Source organism: Taeniopygia guttata, chromosome Z (assembly GCF_048771995.1).
Source record: "Taeniopygia guttata chromosome Z, bTaeGut7.mat, whole genome shotgun sequence".
Classification (NCBI taxonomy): Eukaryota; Metazoa; Chordata; class Aves; order Passeriformes; family Estrildidae; genus Taeniopygia; species Taeniopygia guttata.
The window spans coordinates 56,847,267-56,867,907 of NC_133063.1; the positions used below are offsets into that span (position 1 = coordinate 56,847,267).

Sequence of the window (20,641 nt, forward strand, 5' to 3'; positions counted from 1 at the left end):
ATGTGTTTGAAAACAATTAGCTTTCAAGTTACAGTATAAATTTACCAACAATATGCATAATATCACACATGTTTAATTTCCATTTTTATCACTCACAAGTGTTCCAAATGTTTTGTAAGATCTTGATTTTATATTAGAGAAGGCAGTCTAAAAGAACCAATTCTATTATCCCACCAATTTCAAGTAGTCAGGTTTTAAACCAAGTCTTAGATCTCAGATGGATAAAAAGGGCATAGCTCTCTGACAACTGTGAGGGAGAGAGCTAATTACATTCCCCTGGCCAATCTGAACCTAATACTGAGTTAGAGATTAATACACAGTTTTAATTGAAGAAAGGCCACTTCTCCAAAGTGATCTTTTGATTAACAGGTATTTAAGCAGACTTTTAAATTCAAAATATGACCACATTAATAGACTTCCTAGAGAAGAATTCTTTAGACCTACATAGAGTCAAATATATGAGAAGAAAGAGTAAGACTCAAAAGTTAACTAATGCAGACTTATATTAAATTATGCTGTTTTATAGTAGTATTTGTTTAACTGAATTATTACAGCCAAATTATATAATCAAGTGCAACACATGCAGTGCATGCAGCAGGCTTAAATCCATTCTGTTTGATGCATGACTTAACATCACTGAATAAATTGTCAGAATCAAACTACAAATTACACTACTCTCTTTAGTAACCTTTTTCAAACTGCATGAGGTTCAAGAGTTACAGACTGTCCATTTCTTAAACAAGCAATAACATCCTTATGCTTTTCATCCCAGCAGTGAAAGGAGGGAGACTGATAGTTCCATCTACTCAGTCAAGTGTAGGGTACATAAAAATATAACTGTTGCTGCAGTTTCTTAGACCACTGTAAATGTACCACTCTAATGATGAATAGTATTCTCTATCACTTCCAAACGTCACATTAATTACATAATGAAATCTGCATGACAGTTGAAATGCACTCCTATGTCAACAAAAGGCCTTCATCATTTTCAGACTACATCACCTATCATGTTTAATAACAGCTGGTCAAGCAGGAAGAGCTGCAATGTGCTGAATTTCGCACTGCCACATCAGCAATTTATCCTAAGGTCTTAGTAAGTGTAGGACACAAGGGAGGTCTTCTCCAAAACCAAATTTCCAAATGGCTTCCACAGTAGATTCCTTTCTGCAAATATTAAAAACTGAAAAATGGAAAACTTGCTCTGAAGAGGACAGAACTGAGGCTAGGACATTGCCTCTGTTATCATAGAATCTTCCTCTGTTTAAAAAGTAAAAAGACCAATAAAATGAGACTTGAGTTATGGCATTGTAACTACCTATTCTGAATATTTTTAAACTTAATATCCCTTAGTTTCCACGCAGTAAAGAGATTTTACTCTAAGCATCTTAAACAAAACTTCCATAAGGTATATTCTTTAAAAAAATCTCAACAAAACCAGATTGATTTATTTAATTTGTTTTCCTCTGGAATAGCCAGCATAAAAATGGTGTTATGATGCCAAAATATAAGACCTCATATAATTGTGGAATCACTTCAAATACTAGACATTTCCCTCACTGCTTTCCATTCTTCTTTATGCCACCAATCTCACTGGTCATACACAGTTCTTTGAAAACAGAAGTGTTATATTTTAAAAATATAAGCTTCAACAGCATGAAAGAAAGATTGTAACTGTAAGCATATGTACAGAGGTTTCTGCTGTTGAGTACCAATAAAATACACACTTTGTTTCTACTTCTAAAGTTTTCTGCAGCTCTTAAAACACAGATTTACTGCTTGAGCTCTGAGTCTCCCAGAGCATGGATAATCACAGAGTAGTACATTCCTGGCACTACATACAATGTTGCACAGACATAAAAAGTGGCTGTAATTCAACATGTGGGCAGGAAAATTTCTTAAGGATGTTGTTTTCACCTGAGAATCTGACAATTAACAGCTAACATGCACTTTCTCCAAGACAATAAATAAATTTGCTTAAAAATATAATCTATTTTACATCAATTGTAGCCATTTCATACAATAGCATTACAAATTTATTTTCTGTAGAGATTCATTATATAAAAAAATATATAAAAATTCCCATGTACTGTGGGGAGGGGAGGAGGAGGAAGTTGATGGCTTACCATTTGGATAGTGTGAGAGGTAAAAAATGTGCAAAATATGGATGAAATTTGTAGAGCCATAATGCAGAGCTCAAGGCAGACAAATAGCTTATCTCTGTCCATACATGCATTCCATATATTGACAACATTTTCACCTATTCTAAAACTGGCACTATAAACTCAGTCACATAGCTAAAAATATTGTTCTTTTACAAAATTTAAGAAATCTCTAGCAATAGTACACAAGCTTTCAAAAATAATCTCTTAGAAAACCTTATGTATCCATTAATGTACAGTTAAAAATGTTGAGGCACAGTTCTCTAAAAAATTACACAGAAAGAGGAATCATTCTACATTTTTACTCCAGGAGAGGAATGACAACAAATAGACATAACTCCAGAAGTCCTGAGCTTATAAAGGTATTTTGTATTATTTTTTTTTCTTTGCATTTATTTAGACTTTTTGTTTCATAGGCATGTTCCAGTAAGAAATCCTGACTTTCAAATATTTTTTCCCACTCTTCTGCTTATCAAATGCTGTACTAGGCCATGTATTTTACCTTTTCTGGCTTCACTGAAGACACAGATTCCTAGATTCTGTTCTGTACTTTGAAAAATTTGCACTCTTTAGTGCTTCATTAATAGAGAGAAATAGTTAGAAATACAGTTTCTTATTTGAATCTTTCCCTGCTCCTCTTTACTAATCCAGTCAGCAAATTATAGTACACTACACAACCATGCTGTGGGACAGCCCTGTAACCTCTGAGCACCAACCAAAGAACAAGTGCCTTCAAATACATCTGCTACTGCTACTGTGATGTCCATAATTTCAGTTTATCACACCTCTAAAGAAAGCATGCTTAGAGTGTTGTTTCTGAGTACCATGGTGATGTTATTACTGAACTTTACCATCCATAACATAGATTCTTCCATTAGCAATAGATTTTGATTTTAATATGCTGGATATATATGATAGGTTGCTGTAAGGGAAGAACACCAAGATAGAATGTTGATGAGATTTGTATAAGCAAGTTTTATTACATATAATTCCAACACCCAACTTTTCACCTGAGTTGTAACCCCAAACTTTTCACCTTCACGCCAACAAAGGTAAACTGAGCAATTCCTTCACTTGATATTTTCCCCTCTGAAAACACTTCTGTAATGCGAGTGTTTATTTCAAAGCTCCAGAAGTAGCTACTAGGAGCAGGGGGCTATCAGGGGTGGAAAAAGGCAGAATGGAGAGCTAATGCTTGAAGCAGTTGCCGGTATCCTTGACACACAGCCTGCAGTATACACCATTATATTGGAAATAAGAGTGTCTTAGCAAATTGTTGTTCACTATAGGATAATTCAAGAGCTGCTATACTGCTATACCAGCATTCTTTTATTTTCCCTGGTTCTTGTTCCTGGAAGCAAGGAGAGAATATTGAACACTGAAACAACCACAGCAACTTTGGTAGCTTTTATTTCTCTAGGGTTTTTTAGACTGGAAAAGATCCAAAGACTGCGATGCAAATTCTCCATGTAATGCAACAGCTTTCTTTTTGTTTCATCAATCGTCTTCAAACTACAGCCATGTAAAACCACAGTGCTGCATCCAGCAGTGATGCATCCTGCTGTGGGGTCCCCAGCACAGGAAGGTCAACTGCCTGCTGGAGCAAGTCCAGAGGAAGGACACCAAGATGATCAAGGGGTAGAGTACCTCCATACAAGAAATGCCTGAGAAAATTGGGATTGTTCAGACTGCAGAAGAGAAAGCTTTGGAACAACCTAATTGCAGCCTTCCAGTACGTGAAGGCTGACTAGAAGGAAGATGGAGAGGGACTTATTAAAAAGGCAGTGACAGGACAAGGGCAGATGGTTTTAACCTGAAAGATGGTAGATTTAGAGTAGATATTAGAAATAAATTTTTTATTCTGAGGCTGATGAGGCACTAGAACATAGCACGCAGAGAAGGTGTAGATGCTCCATCCACAGGTCAGGGCCAGACTGAATGGGGTTTTGAGCCCTGGTCTAATGGGAGGTGTTCTGGCTCATGGCAGAAGGGTGGAACTAGATGATACTTAAGGTCCTTTCCAAGCCAAACAATTCTATGACAACAGTGTCAGTGTGTTATTAACATATCTGCGATCCCTGAAGGAGAGAAAGTTTTACTTAAATCTCCGCTCTCACACCACAGTTTTAAAATTTAACTTCCATCAACATTATCCCTTTCTTATTGCCTCATAGATGAGGCTAGTAAGGGAAAATACAATGTTGTGTGGATAGCATTTATACACGGTCGTCTGGTCTGTATCTTATTTTAGTAAATGCATGTTGTCCCACCAATCATTCTTTAACTTAGACTGCTCTTGACTGAAAGCCAGCATGCAAGATCTCATTACAGGAAAACCATAATGAAAAAGCTAAAAAAACCAAATCTAAGTGTGAAAGGAACATCATCCTTATATCCTAAGGTATCACATATCATAAGGTTCTAGAGCCATGGCAAAATTAATAAATTAATTTTAAACATATTTCAAATTGCACTCTACCAAGCTTTAAGGATTCTTTTGCAAAGCTTCAAGGAATATTGCTGAGCCAATATATTTTTTTTTTTTTTGAGAGAGTAGTTTTGTTCCAGGTGAAAGAATGTCATTCAGCTCTGTGAAAGCAGTACTTTGGTCTACTTAACCATGTGATACTTAACTGCACTATTTTTTTTTATTACTTTTTATTTTCCTTAGTGACTCAGTGATGCATGAATTCCATCATATTAATTCTTTCGGTTTATGCACCACAGCTAGTTTGCAATGTTTTGATAGACAGAATAATATTCTTTCCCAAACTCACTACTCTTACTGTGGTTTGTCTATTACATCTCTATTCATTGATTTAACCCTAGAACAACATAGTGGAATTTCTTTTTTTTAGTTACTTTGCATTTACCATTTAGAGGGATTATTCATGGAGAAACACAGCCAGAAGAGATGTTATTTAAAATGGAATCACAAAATGGAACTAGAAGAGTAGATTGAATTGTTATGCATTGAGGAACAGAAAAAGAACATATGATTAACTAAAGAAAGAAATTAACAGAGACCTAGAGCTTGTGAACACCGGGGGGAAGAAGGGAAAGTCATGATTAGGGTACAAACATCCAGTATATTTACTTCCTAATTTGCATCCCGTTTTATCTTGATTACTCTGATGAGTGATGAAGTCTGTTGGGCAGCAACTCAACAACTTATGACATTATGGTCAGCACAAGCTAATTAATTAGTATATATTTCATTCTAATTAGACATTTTTAGAGGGGGAAAAAAAAAAGTCAATTTTTCTTTCCTGTTTCTATATGCAGACAATTTTCTACAAATATAAAATCCTATAGTTGAGGAAAGCAAGTGAAGGCTTGAGGCATACCCAGCCACAATTGAACACCCAGCTTGCAATTAAAACAACCAAAACATGACTTTCTTAAGGAATTATGCAAGCCACATTTACGTAGCACATGAGACTGATTATATTGCTGTAACAATATATAAGATTTAGTGATTCCAATATCTCTGATGGTAATTCATATAAGAGCATAATGTTGCGGATTATTTAATGCACAAAGAGCCCAGGGATTAAAGAATAATAAGGTACACACTCATTAGGAAATCAGAAAAAATGCAGGAATTTTCTATCTCCAAAATAAATTTTGTGAAAACTGTAGGTAGCTCTTAAGAATTCCACATTATTAGCTATTGAAAAGCAATGTTGCAAGACAACAGTGTTTAGCTAAATTTGGTAGACAAAGCAATTTAAATAAATTACAGAATTTTAAATGTTTTAATTTCTGTTCATCCACAGAGGAATCTCAAACTGCTTACTTGTAGTTGACTAGATCACATCTGTTGTCTGTTATTTTAACTACTTTAATTAAATCTTTGTACCGAATTGCAGATGAAGAGGAAGACACTATCATGAAAATAGCAGATGCTTGTAAAATAGTGACAGTTCTGATCAGACTTCTGATGCATTCCTGAATAAGAAAATGTAAATGGTTAACTGGGGCTGCTTCACGACACACAGCACTGTATAACCAAAGAAACCAGAGTGAAGTTTGGAAAACATGGAGCACTCCTGATAGAGATATTTATGATTTCTATAATGAGGTTCAAAAATTTTTAGCCTTCCAATTATTTTTTATCTGCTACTATTATGTACAGTCTAGGTAGTAACATAGTAATTTTTATTTTATCAAGATAAAATGCAAAAAGAATATAAAAGACTGATATTTTTACATATATTTTATGAACTGAGATTTTTCACCCAGAAGTGACCCCAAAGGCACAGAATGGAAAAGAACTATAAGAGTAATTACATGGATAAGTGACAGGTATCTTTGTTGTCTCTCCTTTATATGAGTTTCCTTTTTCTAAGATGTAATTGAAAATGCAAGAGAGTAAAAAATGCTAGATAACACACAGTGAGAGACATCAAAACAGGCTGGAAAGCAACATGGATGAAGGTCTGGGTACAGCCATAAAACCATGCTGGTTTCTCCTCTAATAGGTTTTGTATTAGAAAACCACACAGTTTCCAAAAATATTATTTTTCAATGCCTTATTTAATTTTATTTTCCAACATAGTTTCTCATTTTTATTTTTTAAAACAACTCCTTCCTGTTACAGAGCAGCTGCTGTTTCAAAAGAGGAATAGAGACATTCTAATTTTGCTCTCTCAAGAGAGGATCATTAAGTAAGAATATTTTCACTGAGGCAATTGTTTTCTTTTGAAAAGAGCATAGCAAAACCATTGAGACTTCATCTTTTACTCTCTGGATTGTGACACTGAGCTGGTTTCTCATGAAGAGAATAATAAGTGAAAATTATTTCTAGAAGAATTTTCAAAGGCATCAAGAAAAAATCTAGTATCTTATCTCTGAAGCAAAGATTCCAAAACCAAGGCTGGAAGTAGATACTTGTAGATATACAACAATTTAATCTAAATTATTTTTTCCTCGCTATCTGTCTAAATTTCCCTTCCCATCCTAATTAATTTGTTCTTACTTTATTATTCAGATACTATTTTTACTAAGCAAAACCTAGATCTTGACATGTGCCATGTAATTCAGATATTGAACCTTGGTAAAAAAAAATCAATGATACACAATGTTCTGCTCCAGAAAGAGATGAAGGTTTGCTATTAATTGCTACTATTCATGAAGAACATGCAGATAAAAGGTTATAGATAAGAGTGTCATAGCCTAAATTTCAAATTATGTAGGTAGAAAACTGTAGTTTGTTTACCTAATGGAGGAATTGGACAGTAATGCCTTTCAGTATTTTCAAATGTTCACTTATGTTTTGAAATCAATTTTCTCAAGGTATGGTAATTTAAAATGTATAAGAAGCATAACATGTATAATAAAAAATATCCCCCATCTCACACAAAATTTGATTATTTTTTTCAGTTCTTTAGCCAAAAATATTATGTATGGTAATTCAGTTTTCAAAATCATCTTGCAATCAGTTGTAGTTTGTACTTATTTTAGACCATGCAAATAGCCTTAAATGTGTTTCTTTGATACCAAATTAAGTGTTTATTTGATTTTACTGCTCTGGTTTTTCAAGTGAGCCCTAATTTTTTTTTAACTCTTTTTTTTGTTATTATATTTTACAGCAAAATGTCCAGATGAGGGGTTGCAATTTTCTAATATGTAATATCTGATAAAAAGCTAACAGAATTTGGCCTAATTTGCACCATTGCCGTCATTGCTTTCTGGATCTCAAATACGAAAGGAAGATGCATGGTCTAACATCTAACAGAGACATAGAAAATAGTCCAAAAAAGCAGATAGGACCGTGAAAAACCTATAAGCATGTGTCAAAAGATTAGGTGAAAGCTAACAGCTAGTAACCCAAAGCAAGACAAAAACTTAGAAGTTATACTAAAGAAGCCTGAATGGGAGGGTCACAAATCACAGTGAAAATCCATCAGATCCAAAGGCTTCCATTGTTTTTTATACTTATAAAGAAAAGGGTGAAGTGATAAGTAATTTAGTTTCTAGGCAAGTTATTGTGACTTAAAAAAAGGCAGGGATGGGGGAGGGGGAATGAGAACAGAACACAGCAGCAGAAAAAATATCCCAGATATATTTGAAAAATCAAAATCAAATCATTTTCTAGAATGCATGATCTAAGATATGAGATAAGTACTAGCCCTAGAGCAAGTCTGAGCCTTCTTTATTTTTCCATCTTAGGACTGAAGGGCAGAGGCAGTAAGCTTTTTGGAGGTTTCAAAATAAAAATTCATCTTTGTTAGGACTTCCTGAAAGTGAGGGACAATATTTTTTGGTTCTATAATGGAGGAGTTGGGAAATTTCTGGTTATTTTGTATATTTATATGTGAAAATTGCAAACGGCAGAAGTGGAATATGGAAGGAAAAACTGCAAAATTTAATTTCTTTGATCCTTTTCTTTACAGAGATATGAAAAAAATACCTAGTAGGACTCATCTGGTCTTTTGTTTAAGATCTATCCGCAAGTATTCAGCTGCAACAGACCAAAAATTTCTGTTTCTGTTTACTGTGTTCTCAAACTGTATTGAATCATAGACTCAGAATTTAATGAAAAGCAGAGATTCCCCAGATCTTAAATATATTCTTTCTTTTCTTTAGCTGACTTTTGGTACAAATAATACTAAAGTTTAAAAAGGAGAGAGGAAGAAAAGAAACAGACAAAACTGAAATTTCCAGATTCTACAGTGCTGAAAGAAATAGGTGAGAATCTGAAGATTTAACCAGCCCTTTCATAGATGATATTAAGGTTTTCAATCTCAAGCCATCAGATGCATCTGCTGAGGGGCTACAGATTATGCAGTTTCGCTGTTCATAGGCAGTTTGCAGTGTTCCTGCTAAGGTCCTATGTAAGGTAACAGGCTTCAATTTTGGTGAGAGAAGCCTCATATTTCATAGAAAGGCAAGTTTGATATTAGCCCACTTCAGAACTACATTTGATTTTTTTAATTTATTAAAGGAAATCTCATCATGTTCTTTCTTCATTAAGGGCTTCCTAATGGACATACACACCGTATGCTTTCTGCCTTTCTAGGCTCTATATTTATGTGTACAGACATGTAAGCATACATAGATAAAAGAAAATATATACTGCCTATGTCAGAAGGGAAAAACTATACACCATTAAGAAAAAAAAATTCTCATTTTTTACATACAGTCACAGCTGTTTCTGAAGCCACTGATGAATAAACAAAATAGAAATTGAAAAACTTCAATAGCAAGACCACCATCTAAGAATTGCAGGACAGTCTTAATTCTGTAATACACTGCCCTTGTCAACCTACTCAAGTTTTAATACTACTCAGCTGTTCATTGTTTTTAGCTCTTCATGTCTCCTTTTGCTGTCAGTGGCCAAAGAAGAGGAATCCTTGCCAGGGAATTATGTGTTTTGACATAACAACTAGTATGAAGCCATTTCCATTTTCAACAAAAACATCTAGCAAATTGTTCTGCCATTGCTACAATATTTGTTCTTCTAAAAACATTGTCCATGTAACTGCGCTTTACCATTCTTTAGTACTCTACATCTATCATACTTCCAAATTCTTTAAATTTTAAATTTCCATAGAAAATATTTAATATTTCTATTATAAATATCTCAAGGACCTTGCCATGCAGAAGAACCTGAATATGCAATATCCATTTCACTCTGACAGATGCATAGATATTGACAATAACTATCTGCAATTTAAAAAGACAAGTAAAAGACAAATAAGAACAAAATAATTTACATTAAAAAAGGAATTACACAATATGGCATTTCCATCCATATATACTGTGCGTCAGTTACATGCTCATTCTCCTATATCCCTCACTCTGTCAGCATCAGTCAGCCTTCTCCTAGGCACTGTTTCAAAATTTAGTCTCAAAGAAGGAATCAAAAGATGCAGAGTTTGCAAACTGAAGAGCCAGAAAGACTATCTTCATATTTAAAGAGAGAAGAGTGTCTAGAAACTCAGTCATGGATTAGGAATATACTGTAATAGGTAAGTGGGAAGCAAAGTAGGGAGATCATTAAATCTTTAATATTACTCTGTTTTAATTACATTATCCACCACATTCTTGCCTTTCCTTTACTTCTCCCTGACCACTAGCTGCCCTCAGTGTGATGAGCAATGTATAAAGTCCTGATCTTTATTGCCTTTACTCCTAATTTGCCTATTCCAGGAAACAGTAATGTACCCATGATTTCCTTTCCTAAACTTATAACATCTATTTTATTTAAGCTAATACTCTCTAGGTTCAGCATATTTTCTTTATAGCCATAGAATGAGACCTTCAGGGGTTTTTAATGTTATTTTCACCATTGTAGTAAATTATTCCGAAGGTAGGAGTGGTCTCCATCAAACAGTAAAGACAAAAGGGCTGAATCTGGATAATTGGATAATTACTCTGAGTAAAACACAAAAGTAGCTGTAATTCTGATACAAGTGGTTGACACCTCCCAGTCCTTCCCATGAAAGGGGGCCTGAACCATACACTGTGCCTCTTCAAGACAGCCTGAAATCAAGCACTGGGTGGGAAAATTGAGAGCATAAATGTATTGCTGAGAAGATATAACCTCCCAGCAGACAATCATTGTTGCAGATAGGAAGAACTGGGACAAGGGATGCCAATGACACAAATGTGCAAGAACTCAAAAAATAGAGACCTAGGCATAATTCAGGGGTTTCATAGCATAGCTGAGCTGTAAAACTCTCTCAGACCCACTCAAACTATCAAGAGATTTTTTTTTCTGTTGATGTAATTTGGACTAAATAAATACCACTGCCCCACAGATTATTATTTAAATCTGCATAATAGTGGATGATATTTGAGTTACAGATTAGGGTTTTTATGTCTGTTAGCACATGAGTGAGAGTATTTTCATGTTCCAAAATGGTGCAGTTATGTCTCAAAATTTTAAGTACTGCCCAGGCCCTAGATAAGGAGGTAAGACTTCCTTCAAAAAGGCTGGAGCTTAATTAGGAACGTAGGCAGGAGCTGAGCTAGGAGAAGAATCAAGAGAAGAAAAGAGAGATTTATGACAAAATTTCAGAAATATCAGTCAGAAGGAAGAAAAGTATGGAGAATAGATTTTGAGATCTGAATAGAACAGGGTAGCTGGAAACATTAGTTGGAATTCCATGAAGAAAACTTCCTCCATGGGAAAGGGCGGAAGAATAAACTGAAGAAATCCAGAATGAGTGGGAGAAAATGAACACGTGCAATATCTTTGTCAGGAATAAACTAGTGTATTCCTGCTATGGTACCTTCCCACTCTTTCTAAAAGATAATTCCACAAGTAAAAGGATATTAACAAGTGCACACATGTGAATATAGTAAATTAACATAAAATAATTAATTTAATAGGATACAATAGGATAGTTTCTCAGACGGGACTCTCACAATAGGCATTTTTACTAGCCCTGTAAAATGAATCAAAAATTAATTTTAAAAAATGGATGAAAGCTGTGCCAGGCATTTCTTACATAAGCTGCTGCTTTACATAAAGACACATTCTGCCTAAGATGTCCATTTTGCCAGTCAGCCAGTGACATTAAGGGAAAAATAGCACCTCTGTATGAATTTCAATTCGCCCTTTAGCAATGTCCCACCTTTGCCTTTTCTATCCCTTGTTTCATTTGCAAAGACTGTATTACAGATAGAGAGGTGGAAGAAGGCAAAGAATATGCAGTGTAATTGCTTCCCATTCATTAAGAATGGTTATCCCAGGCAATTTTCCTCTAAGTATCCTTCTATCAGATAAAAAATGGACCTAACCATTGGTGATGAGAGAAAAATCAATTTATTTGTAACTAATGCAATTTTATTATGAAAAATGCTTCTGAAACACTGCAAGTTTGTCTGTTTACAAATTGCTTACTTAGAACTATTGACCTAAAGCAAGAATTTCTGTCTGACAGAACCGTGCTGTGCCAGAAAAAAGACTGGAACTGAACTTCTCTGCAATTCCTTCACACTCTCAGTAGAGAACTACATCACTCTACTTTTTGGTATTGAGTGTCTTATCGTGTTGCTGATTAACTATTCTAGCTGGTGAGCAGAGGAGTATAGTCTGGGGTAGAAAGGATGACATTCCTTCTCCCTTCAGGAGGAGGGGCAGACAAAGAGCCCTTGGCGCTTGTCTTCTCTGGGACTCATCATCTGAGGAGAAATGAGCATAGGAACAAAAGAAGTGTATAACTTCTCTTCACTCTTCCACATCACAAGCAAAGGTTATGACAATCTAGCCTTAAGAACATTGGATGAAAACATCTCTGTGAGTCAGCTGTTTGCAAATAGCCCTCTGCCCTCCTTTGCACTTTTCTATGGGTGCTTCCTGCCTGCTTTGCATTTGCATGATTTGCCACCACCACCATCACCTCCCCCCGCTCACAACTTCTGCATGCAGCTCAGAATCTTTCCCGCAATCTCTCTTTGGAGAGTATACCATTTTGAGCTCCACCATTTTTCGACCCCAGTGGTCAAAACTTTGCTTATAAGGTTTTGATCATAAAATATGAGCCACTTTGTCTCCTATTAGTGATCTGTAGTTTATCCCGAACCTATCATTATTGAAAATATACTTTTTATATTTATGAATTCAAAAGCCTTGCACTTCTAGACTTTTACAGATAATAATAAATAAAAAGGTAGACAAACTACCCTTAAAGTTCTAATTTTGCTTTCTGCCCCTCCACTCCTTTTCTTTTGTTGTTGAAGCTGTTAAAATGCCACAGTTTAAGCAGACCCAGTTGCTAAATATATCTTCTTTCTTGGTTCATTTTCTTGCAATATAGCTACTTTCAGATTTCACAAGGATTGACTCACTTCTGACACAATGTTCCAAGATAAAATCCCACACAGTGTGACATTCAGACTTCATTCTTGATACTAGCATGCTCATCACCTGAAAGTACTCTTACTTCCTTTAGTTGACTAAATATGCTCCAATATACTCCCAAAGTAATCTAATTATTACAGTACTATGTTGAAAAGTTATTTCTTATAAATGGGTACTATCAGTAAAAAGCTAGTTTCATTGAAGATAGGCTGGAAGTCTGATTTTGAAAGTACCAATAAGTATATTTCATCATGCTTTTTGATACACAACATATTATATTCACATATGCAAAGCTGTAGAAATAGTGCATGGAAATACATTGTCTTGCTTATGCAGTTATGAAAATAATATTAAGCCCTTCTGAAACACAAAAAAATCAAGTTCACTGTTTTATTATAAAAATTATTCAAAATAAATCTCATTCTCTGGTTGATCAGTAATAACTAAAACTCCATTTTTTACTAGAAGTAACTTTGTGGTGGAGAGAGGGTGGAAATGGAGGAGGAAAATAAATTACAGGGAGGGAAGGAGACAGGGAGAGACAAAGATTTAGCTCTGTTTTCAGAAGTACCAGATGGTAATTCATGGAGAAGCATTAGACCACCTATAATATTTTAAGTTGAAAATGCTGGAAAGAGATGAACAGAAAAAAAGGTAAGGAGGAAATTATTTAAGAGGAAATGTTTTAAAAGAAATAAAGAGCCACCTAAGGATACCTAAGAAAAAGTATTAGACAAATAGTACACATAGGCTGAAAGGACATGGATGCTGACATCCTCACTTAATCCTGTGAGTAACACTGAAAGAAAGAAATTGCTATTACATAAACCCTTTTCACAAATGCAGTTAACTGCAACTCCATAGGCTACCAATGAAAGAATGAATGGCAATAGTGTGCAAACCATCAGGGAGAGAGTGAAGGTCTAGCAGGATTAGACATATTATGCCATCTGAGTATAGTTAAGTAATGGAATTAAAAAATCTATCAGAAGTACAGTTAATGAATACTAACCACATATTTTTAATTACAAGATCACTCGCAAATTATTTTAACAGTAGTATACATATTGTCAGAAAAGAAATGGAAATGTTTAAGTATTTTCTACCAGCAGTTTCTTTATGCTACACTGTTGAGTTAGCCTCAGTTAGTTCAAGATGCACACTGAGTTCTATATTTGGTGAAAATACCCAGATGTTCACACATATCTGCAGGTTCATCTTCTATATTAAATAAATTATGTTCACTGACATCTGAAACCACTGAACCAGTACCTTGATTCCGATGCTTCCAAAAAGGACAAAAACTTTCCTGGAACATATGTGACAACATACCATTAAATAAAAATAGAAGTCATAGTCTATCTTTCTTTTTTAAGATCATTAAACTGATGGTTTCTTCATAAAATGACTGGTCTGGCAGACTGTGGATGGCTCAAACAAAATTCAAATTGACAGGCATGGAAGATTTGGTATGTTATATGAAATCTTTGGCCATGCTAAACAAGTCTAATGAGGCTTCTCCAAAGTCACTTTTGTTGAAATAGTTCAAATAGTTTCACTATTCCCCTACAAGCAGTAGTCAAAAAATTATTTATGTAGCATATATAAGCACCACATAGCTTAAAATAACTTCTCAGAGACTATGTATTTTACAATTTCAAAACAACAAACAGTAGAAAATATTCTATGTAACCAGTTCAAAGTAAAAATAGTTGCAGATGGTTCTATCTAAGTTCACAAACCAAGATATGCTAGGACTTAACACCAAAATAAGGAAGTTTATTTTGCAGGTTAAAAACTATCTTTCAGTCTGAACTGTCCAAAACTCTCTTTTTCAGAAGTACTCTTGGATGCAGAGAGACATATATACATATATATATATATATATATATATATATATATATATATATATATATATATATATAAAAGACAAAACACATTAAAAAGACTAGGAAATAGGCAAAATTAAGACATATCCAAACCTATGCTTATATAATTAGCTTATTTTCTCATTGATCTCTTGGAATATTTCACAGTCAACATTTTATATCAAATCAAATGCAGCCCCTAACATCAGTGCAGGGGCATACATTTACAACTGAGTACGATGTGGACATTGTATAATCTTACATTTCAATGAATGCTTAAGAAAAAAACCTGACTTTTAAAAAAATAAACTGTGGAAAATGATTGTCAATTAGAAAAAATAAATTAAAAAATCACTGAAACCACACTACTGTCCAATAATCTTATCTCCTGGTGTTGAAGACACATATTTATTTAGGTTACAGATATAATAGGGTTCAAATAATAATGATTTTATCATTCCATCTCGGAAAGTGGCATTTCAAAGGCTAATACAACACAAAAGTAGCCTGGAAGAGTACAGATATTAAATAAAAAAGCAAGAAAAAGAAAACCTTCTACTTACACTCTTGCTCTTCCCACGTAGACTACAGGCATTCTTATTCATGGTGACTAGGACTAAAGCAGGAGTCTTTTGCAAGTCAAAGGTGAGGTTTTATCCCTCAATCATCCAAGTAGCTTCTATACTGAAAGAAATAAATTTCTATAATTAAAACAAAGGCCTTTCAAGTTCTACATTCAAGTATGAGACCCTTCATCAGTGTATAAAAGCTGCACACATTCTAAAATCCACCAGAGAAAATGTTTCATGTATCACTAAACCATTCAACACATAGTTGCCCTGAACCATACAGCAAGCATATCCATGAATAGATCTTGCTTTCCAGTCAATAAAAAATGCATACCAATTCAAAAAATTGCAGAAGATTACAGGCTTCTGATTACAGTCTTTTTACCACAATTATATTTAACTAGACATTGGCAGTATTGTTTGTTATAACGAAATAAGGCTTATTGGATAATTTTATCCATTTTCTCAGTCTAATGGCATTTTTAAACTTATATGCTATTCAGACCATGACATAAGCTAAAAATTCAGAGAAAGAAGGGCATCTAGAGTAATTTTCAAATTACTAAGAATGCTTAAACCAGCAGTGGGGTACTTTCATATAGTTGTCAGAATTTGACAAATCTGTCACTGTATTAAAACAATAACTAAGCAAAAACCCCTAGCAACTGATGATGATATGGCATCACAGCTTTGAAAAGAAGCATTTGTCAGCCTCTGGCTACATGCATTGCAATAATCATGGAAGAGTGGAATTAAAGAGAAATTCAGATCCTCTGAGATCAATCAGTTTAAAGATTTATACTCTCATTTGAGCCAGATACATCTCTGCACATATTTTTTTCGTTAGCTCAGCCAGTCAAAGGTGAGACAAAGTGTAATTTCTGAACAACAGAGATGCTACAGTAAAATCTCCTAATAAAACATCAATTATATCAGCAAATATCAGTATCTGCAATGAGTATCCCCACATCACTTTTTCAATGGACACAAAAGTAAATAAATAATTGGTCAATCTATTCCAGCAATACACAAAAGAGAGAAATAAATTTAGCTAATTAAACTAGATGATGAATTAGCAAAATTCATAGAAGCCTAATAAAATATCTAGAACTATGTATGAAATCAAGGTACAAGTTTATGGCTTTAACTGAGGAAAGCAGTACTAGCACATTAAATGGGGGTCAAATTTTTTTTTACATATTAAATGACATTCTGTTGTAAACGCTTTCAGGCATGTTTCTATGAACAACCATAATACATCCATCCACATCACAGCCAGAAAATAGAATAGTAGAGCTCCTAAAAACTTAAAACAAAGGAGAAACATGCAGGCCATTCAGTACTAGGCTGACAGCTGGAGAGGTAACTTGTTTTCCTGTGTACATTTGATTGAAGAGACTGAAGAACATTCCCTAATCTCCATTTTTCTGTGGGTGCGATACCTAGAATTTACACATAACACCACAAGAAAAGACCCCACTGAGCTAGCCCAGAGGTACTTCCAGCGCCAGACTGGTGCCATTTATTGTAACAGGGACATGAGTCATACAGACAGATGCCCTTCTTCCAGACCTTACAAGCTTTCCAAGTTTGTATTTAAGTATTATGGATTTTATTGCTGTTGAACATGATAGGTCCAAAATATTAGCCAAAGAAATAGTTTGAACAGAAGATATTCATTCTGGACTACAAGCAGAATAATATATATAAACTTTTATTTCATTACCTTAGTCATTAAGCCTAAACAATAACAATTTATACAAAAAATGTAAGCACAACAAAGACTAACAAAACAGCTAGTGACTTCAAATTGAAGATTTTTCTGCTATTGTTTATTTTCTAAATTATAGAGGACTATGAAAATGTAAATGCTTCTACTAAAGGATTTCAGCTCAAATACAATTTTCTTTTCTGAACAGTTGATTAAGAGATGGCAAAATCAAAAAAAACAACTTGCCCTTATGATCTGTTTCTACCTCTAGTTTTCACTACTCTTATTGATACTCTTACAGATACTCGTAAGATATTTTCAGGATGTGAAGTTCCATTGCATAAAGTGGCACATTCATACAGAGCAAAATATTATCACTTAGTGTTGTAAGAAGTTTCTAAAAAAAAAATACTAGACAAATATCATAAGAGGAGGAATAAAAAACAACAAAATATTCTGACAGACTGCTGGAGCGGTTTCCACGGAAAATCAATATATTTATGGTCTTGTGACATCTGGGATATTGTTGTTGTTTATTTGTTTGCATGCATGTCTGTCTCTTTATAGAAATAGCATATTTTCTTTCAAGAGAATTATAGAACACTGCAAAAGAGGAGTTGCTGCACAATTCAACAGACTTATGCTTTTCCTACTTGTTAGACAGCCTCACTTGTTAGACAACCTCACATTTTTTTAATAGTGTTTATTTTTTAAAAACTCTCTAAAATTTGCACAGGACTGCATCAAACTAGCTGAGAAATTCTTATGCCATTTTATCACATATGACCTGACCTTGAATAATCTCTCTTCTGTGCAACAGCTGTCCATTCCTCTAACAGGACTTTAACAGAAACTAAGACCAAGACATTTTCTTCCATCAGGAACTGACATTTTGCATACCTATATGTTAAACTCTTATATATGATGGTTAAGTTGGTTTATCTTAGGCACCTATGTAAAACCTGAGCAAAGGAGTTTCAATATATCAATGAAGAATTAAGCAATTTTGGTGGGCAAACTGCTGGAAGCTGACAAGATTATGATTAGTAATACTAAGTCTGACTCTAGGGTCACCTGTATCTGTATCAGAGCTGTGTTTAACAAAATACAACACTACCTATAAGAGTTTTCTCCTCCTTTCTAATTGACAAATTGTATAGCATACAAATGCTATACTTAATCATCTGGAAATATTCATTATATAGAAAGAGTTTCAGTGGTGATTTGGGTTGTCAATCACTGTCTAAAATCTTTCTATAAAAGTTACAGCAGAGATTTGAGATAGAGCTTAATCACTGTTGCCACCCGGATCCATCTACACAAGTGAGATGAGAACTCATACTGATTATCTCCGACATGTCTCTATTTCTGAGCAGTTCTGGGCTGGTAAGATAGCCAAATTTCTTTCAGTTAAATAGATAGGGGAAAAAAATCACATTATCATACAGGACAGAGAGCTCTTGGATCTTCTGTCTCTCCAATCTGCTGCAAGAAAACTGCCATTTCTCTGAAAAAATGTGTTGTTTGCAGACTTTAATCTCAGAGCCAAGCACCCTCACTTTACAACTGAAGATAAAGATCCAAAAGGCCTGAGCTTATATTTGCAGTGCATGACTCATTCAGTGTCCAGGACCACTTCTAGAGCACTTCAATGTGTTTTGTATCATTTTAGTTGGACTAGTTTCCCTAGCACAAGCACATACAAAAGAAAATAAAAGGAATTTAAAAAAAAAAAAAACCATTACAAAAGAGCAGAGACACTCCAATATATCTGCTAAGCTCCATTAAAGAAATTTTTCAAAGCAACAGGCTGTGAAAGACCTAGACAACAGGAACAAATGTCAAAGAAAGGTAAAAGTTTCATCAGCACATGCTGTCACCTATGCTAAGAAAGCTGCTGTATTTTCCTAGTTATGACTGAAAAAACAACTCCTATAGATAGGCTGAGACATAAGAAATCACTTATTAAGAGAGAAACTGTCCAAATAAACACTTGAATATTCAAAGCCAAATATATTCCTGTTATCATGCTACTGGTCTTCTATTTCTTTAAATATATTCTAAAGCATAACCCAGAAATCAGTCACACTTGCCTAGTTAGGCTAGCTTTTTACCTCCTTTAATTCAATATATTTTCAATATCATTTGCTTCTCATTGTAGGCAATGAGAATTATTCAAAACAATTCAATATTCAAAAAGCATTTACCCTACTTTAAAAAAAAAATATATAATTGGCATGAGTATGAACATTCCACTTTACACTTGGCTAAATGCAGAACAAGCAAGACTATGAATGTCCCACAAATAAAGCAATTGCTATATGAGATTTAAAAAAAAATATATAAAAACCTTGTTTGTATCAATTCTACTTCATTTATATTCTCCAAATTTATAAACACTACTGTAAAAGTCAGTGTTTCAAAACTATATGGAAGCTACAAGAAGAAATATACTATATACAATATTAACATCTCTGAAGAGTGCATAAAATGTCCTTTAAACTTGTCAACTAGGCTGAATTAAATCCAAACTGTTTAGTATTTTGGTGGGGTTTTTTTAAATTTCCTGTTCTACAACAACTTCTTCTGTAGGCATGAATGATAGGTAAACAGTCACTCTTAGTAGAGAAAATGGTAATTTTGACATTTAAATTCAGCAGAATAGACATAAACTCTTATCACACTTGTAGAAGCATTTTTCTTTAATTTTTCAAATAATATTTACCATTATCTTTTCTAACAATAATGCCAAATAATTTTACTGTAAGTCCTTGATTGTTAAGTACTGTACTCTTTTGGTGGTACAATGTAAGTTATATCACCCAAGACATTACTGAACAAAATTAAGTTAAGACTAGATAATTACTTAGCCATAAGTTTTCTCCTACATTTGAAAATCATGAAATACATGTTATGAGAACCACTTTTCAGGAAGCACTAGCAGCTTACACAAGAAGTTTTTTGAAGACATATTGCTGAATGGATACAACACAAGTATTAATGCCAGACAATTTGGAGGATTTGTTATTAGCAATATCATTAATCACAGGTATGTATTAGATAACATGCTGCACAGCAGGATGCTGGATTTTTTAATAAAAAAAAAGATGGAGTAAAATTGCTGTAGCAGGTTATAAAGCACAGAGGAATGTAAAAATATTGCTATATTTTTTATTTCTTTCCCTGGATAAAATCATAAAGCCTCATTTCTGGAGACAGGGAATATGATTTTAGCAGAATACAGCATAACCTCTAGAGAGACACTTAAGTCCACCTAGTGCATTTTCTTGTTTTTTTTTTTTAAGTAACTTCCGTTCATCCCAGAATAAGTGTCCAGCACTTACCCCAAGAAATGTCTTAGAACAGATATACAGAGACATGAAAGCTGGGGAAATTAGTCAGGTATTGAATCTAGGGACGGGACATGAAAAAGCAATTTGGTGTAAGAGGATGCCCACTAAATATATTTTTCTTATGGTGGGATATTTGATAATTTTGTTTATAAGCTTATAGACCAA

The 20,641-nt window shown here is 34.2% G+C and overlaps 1 protein-coding gene and 1 long non-coding RNA gene across 5 annotated transcripts in view; one reads left to right on the forward strand and one right to left on the reverse strand.

The window, feature by feature from the left end:
- The window catches only part of PDE4D (phosphodiesterase 4D), a 527,299-nt gene that overhangs the window by 425,580 nt on the left and 81,078 nt on the right, over positions 1-20,641 (reverse strand). For all 3 annotated transcript variants that reach the window (XM_072922389.1, XM_072922391.1, XM_072922390.1), the window contains exon 2: positions 15,407-15,527. In XM_072922389.1, coding sequence (XP_072778490.1) covers positions 15,407-15,448 — 42 coding nt within the window. In that variant the 5' untranslated portion in view covers positions 15,449-15,527. The remainder of the gene's footprint in view (positions 1-15,406; positions 15,528-20,641) is intronic.
- Positions 1-20,641, forward strand: part of LOC121468141 (uncharacterized) — a 231,237-nt gene that overhangs the window by 75,417 nt on the left and 135,179 nt on the right. The gene's annotated exons all lie outside the window — the stretch shown is intronic.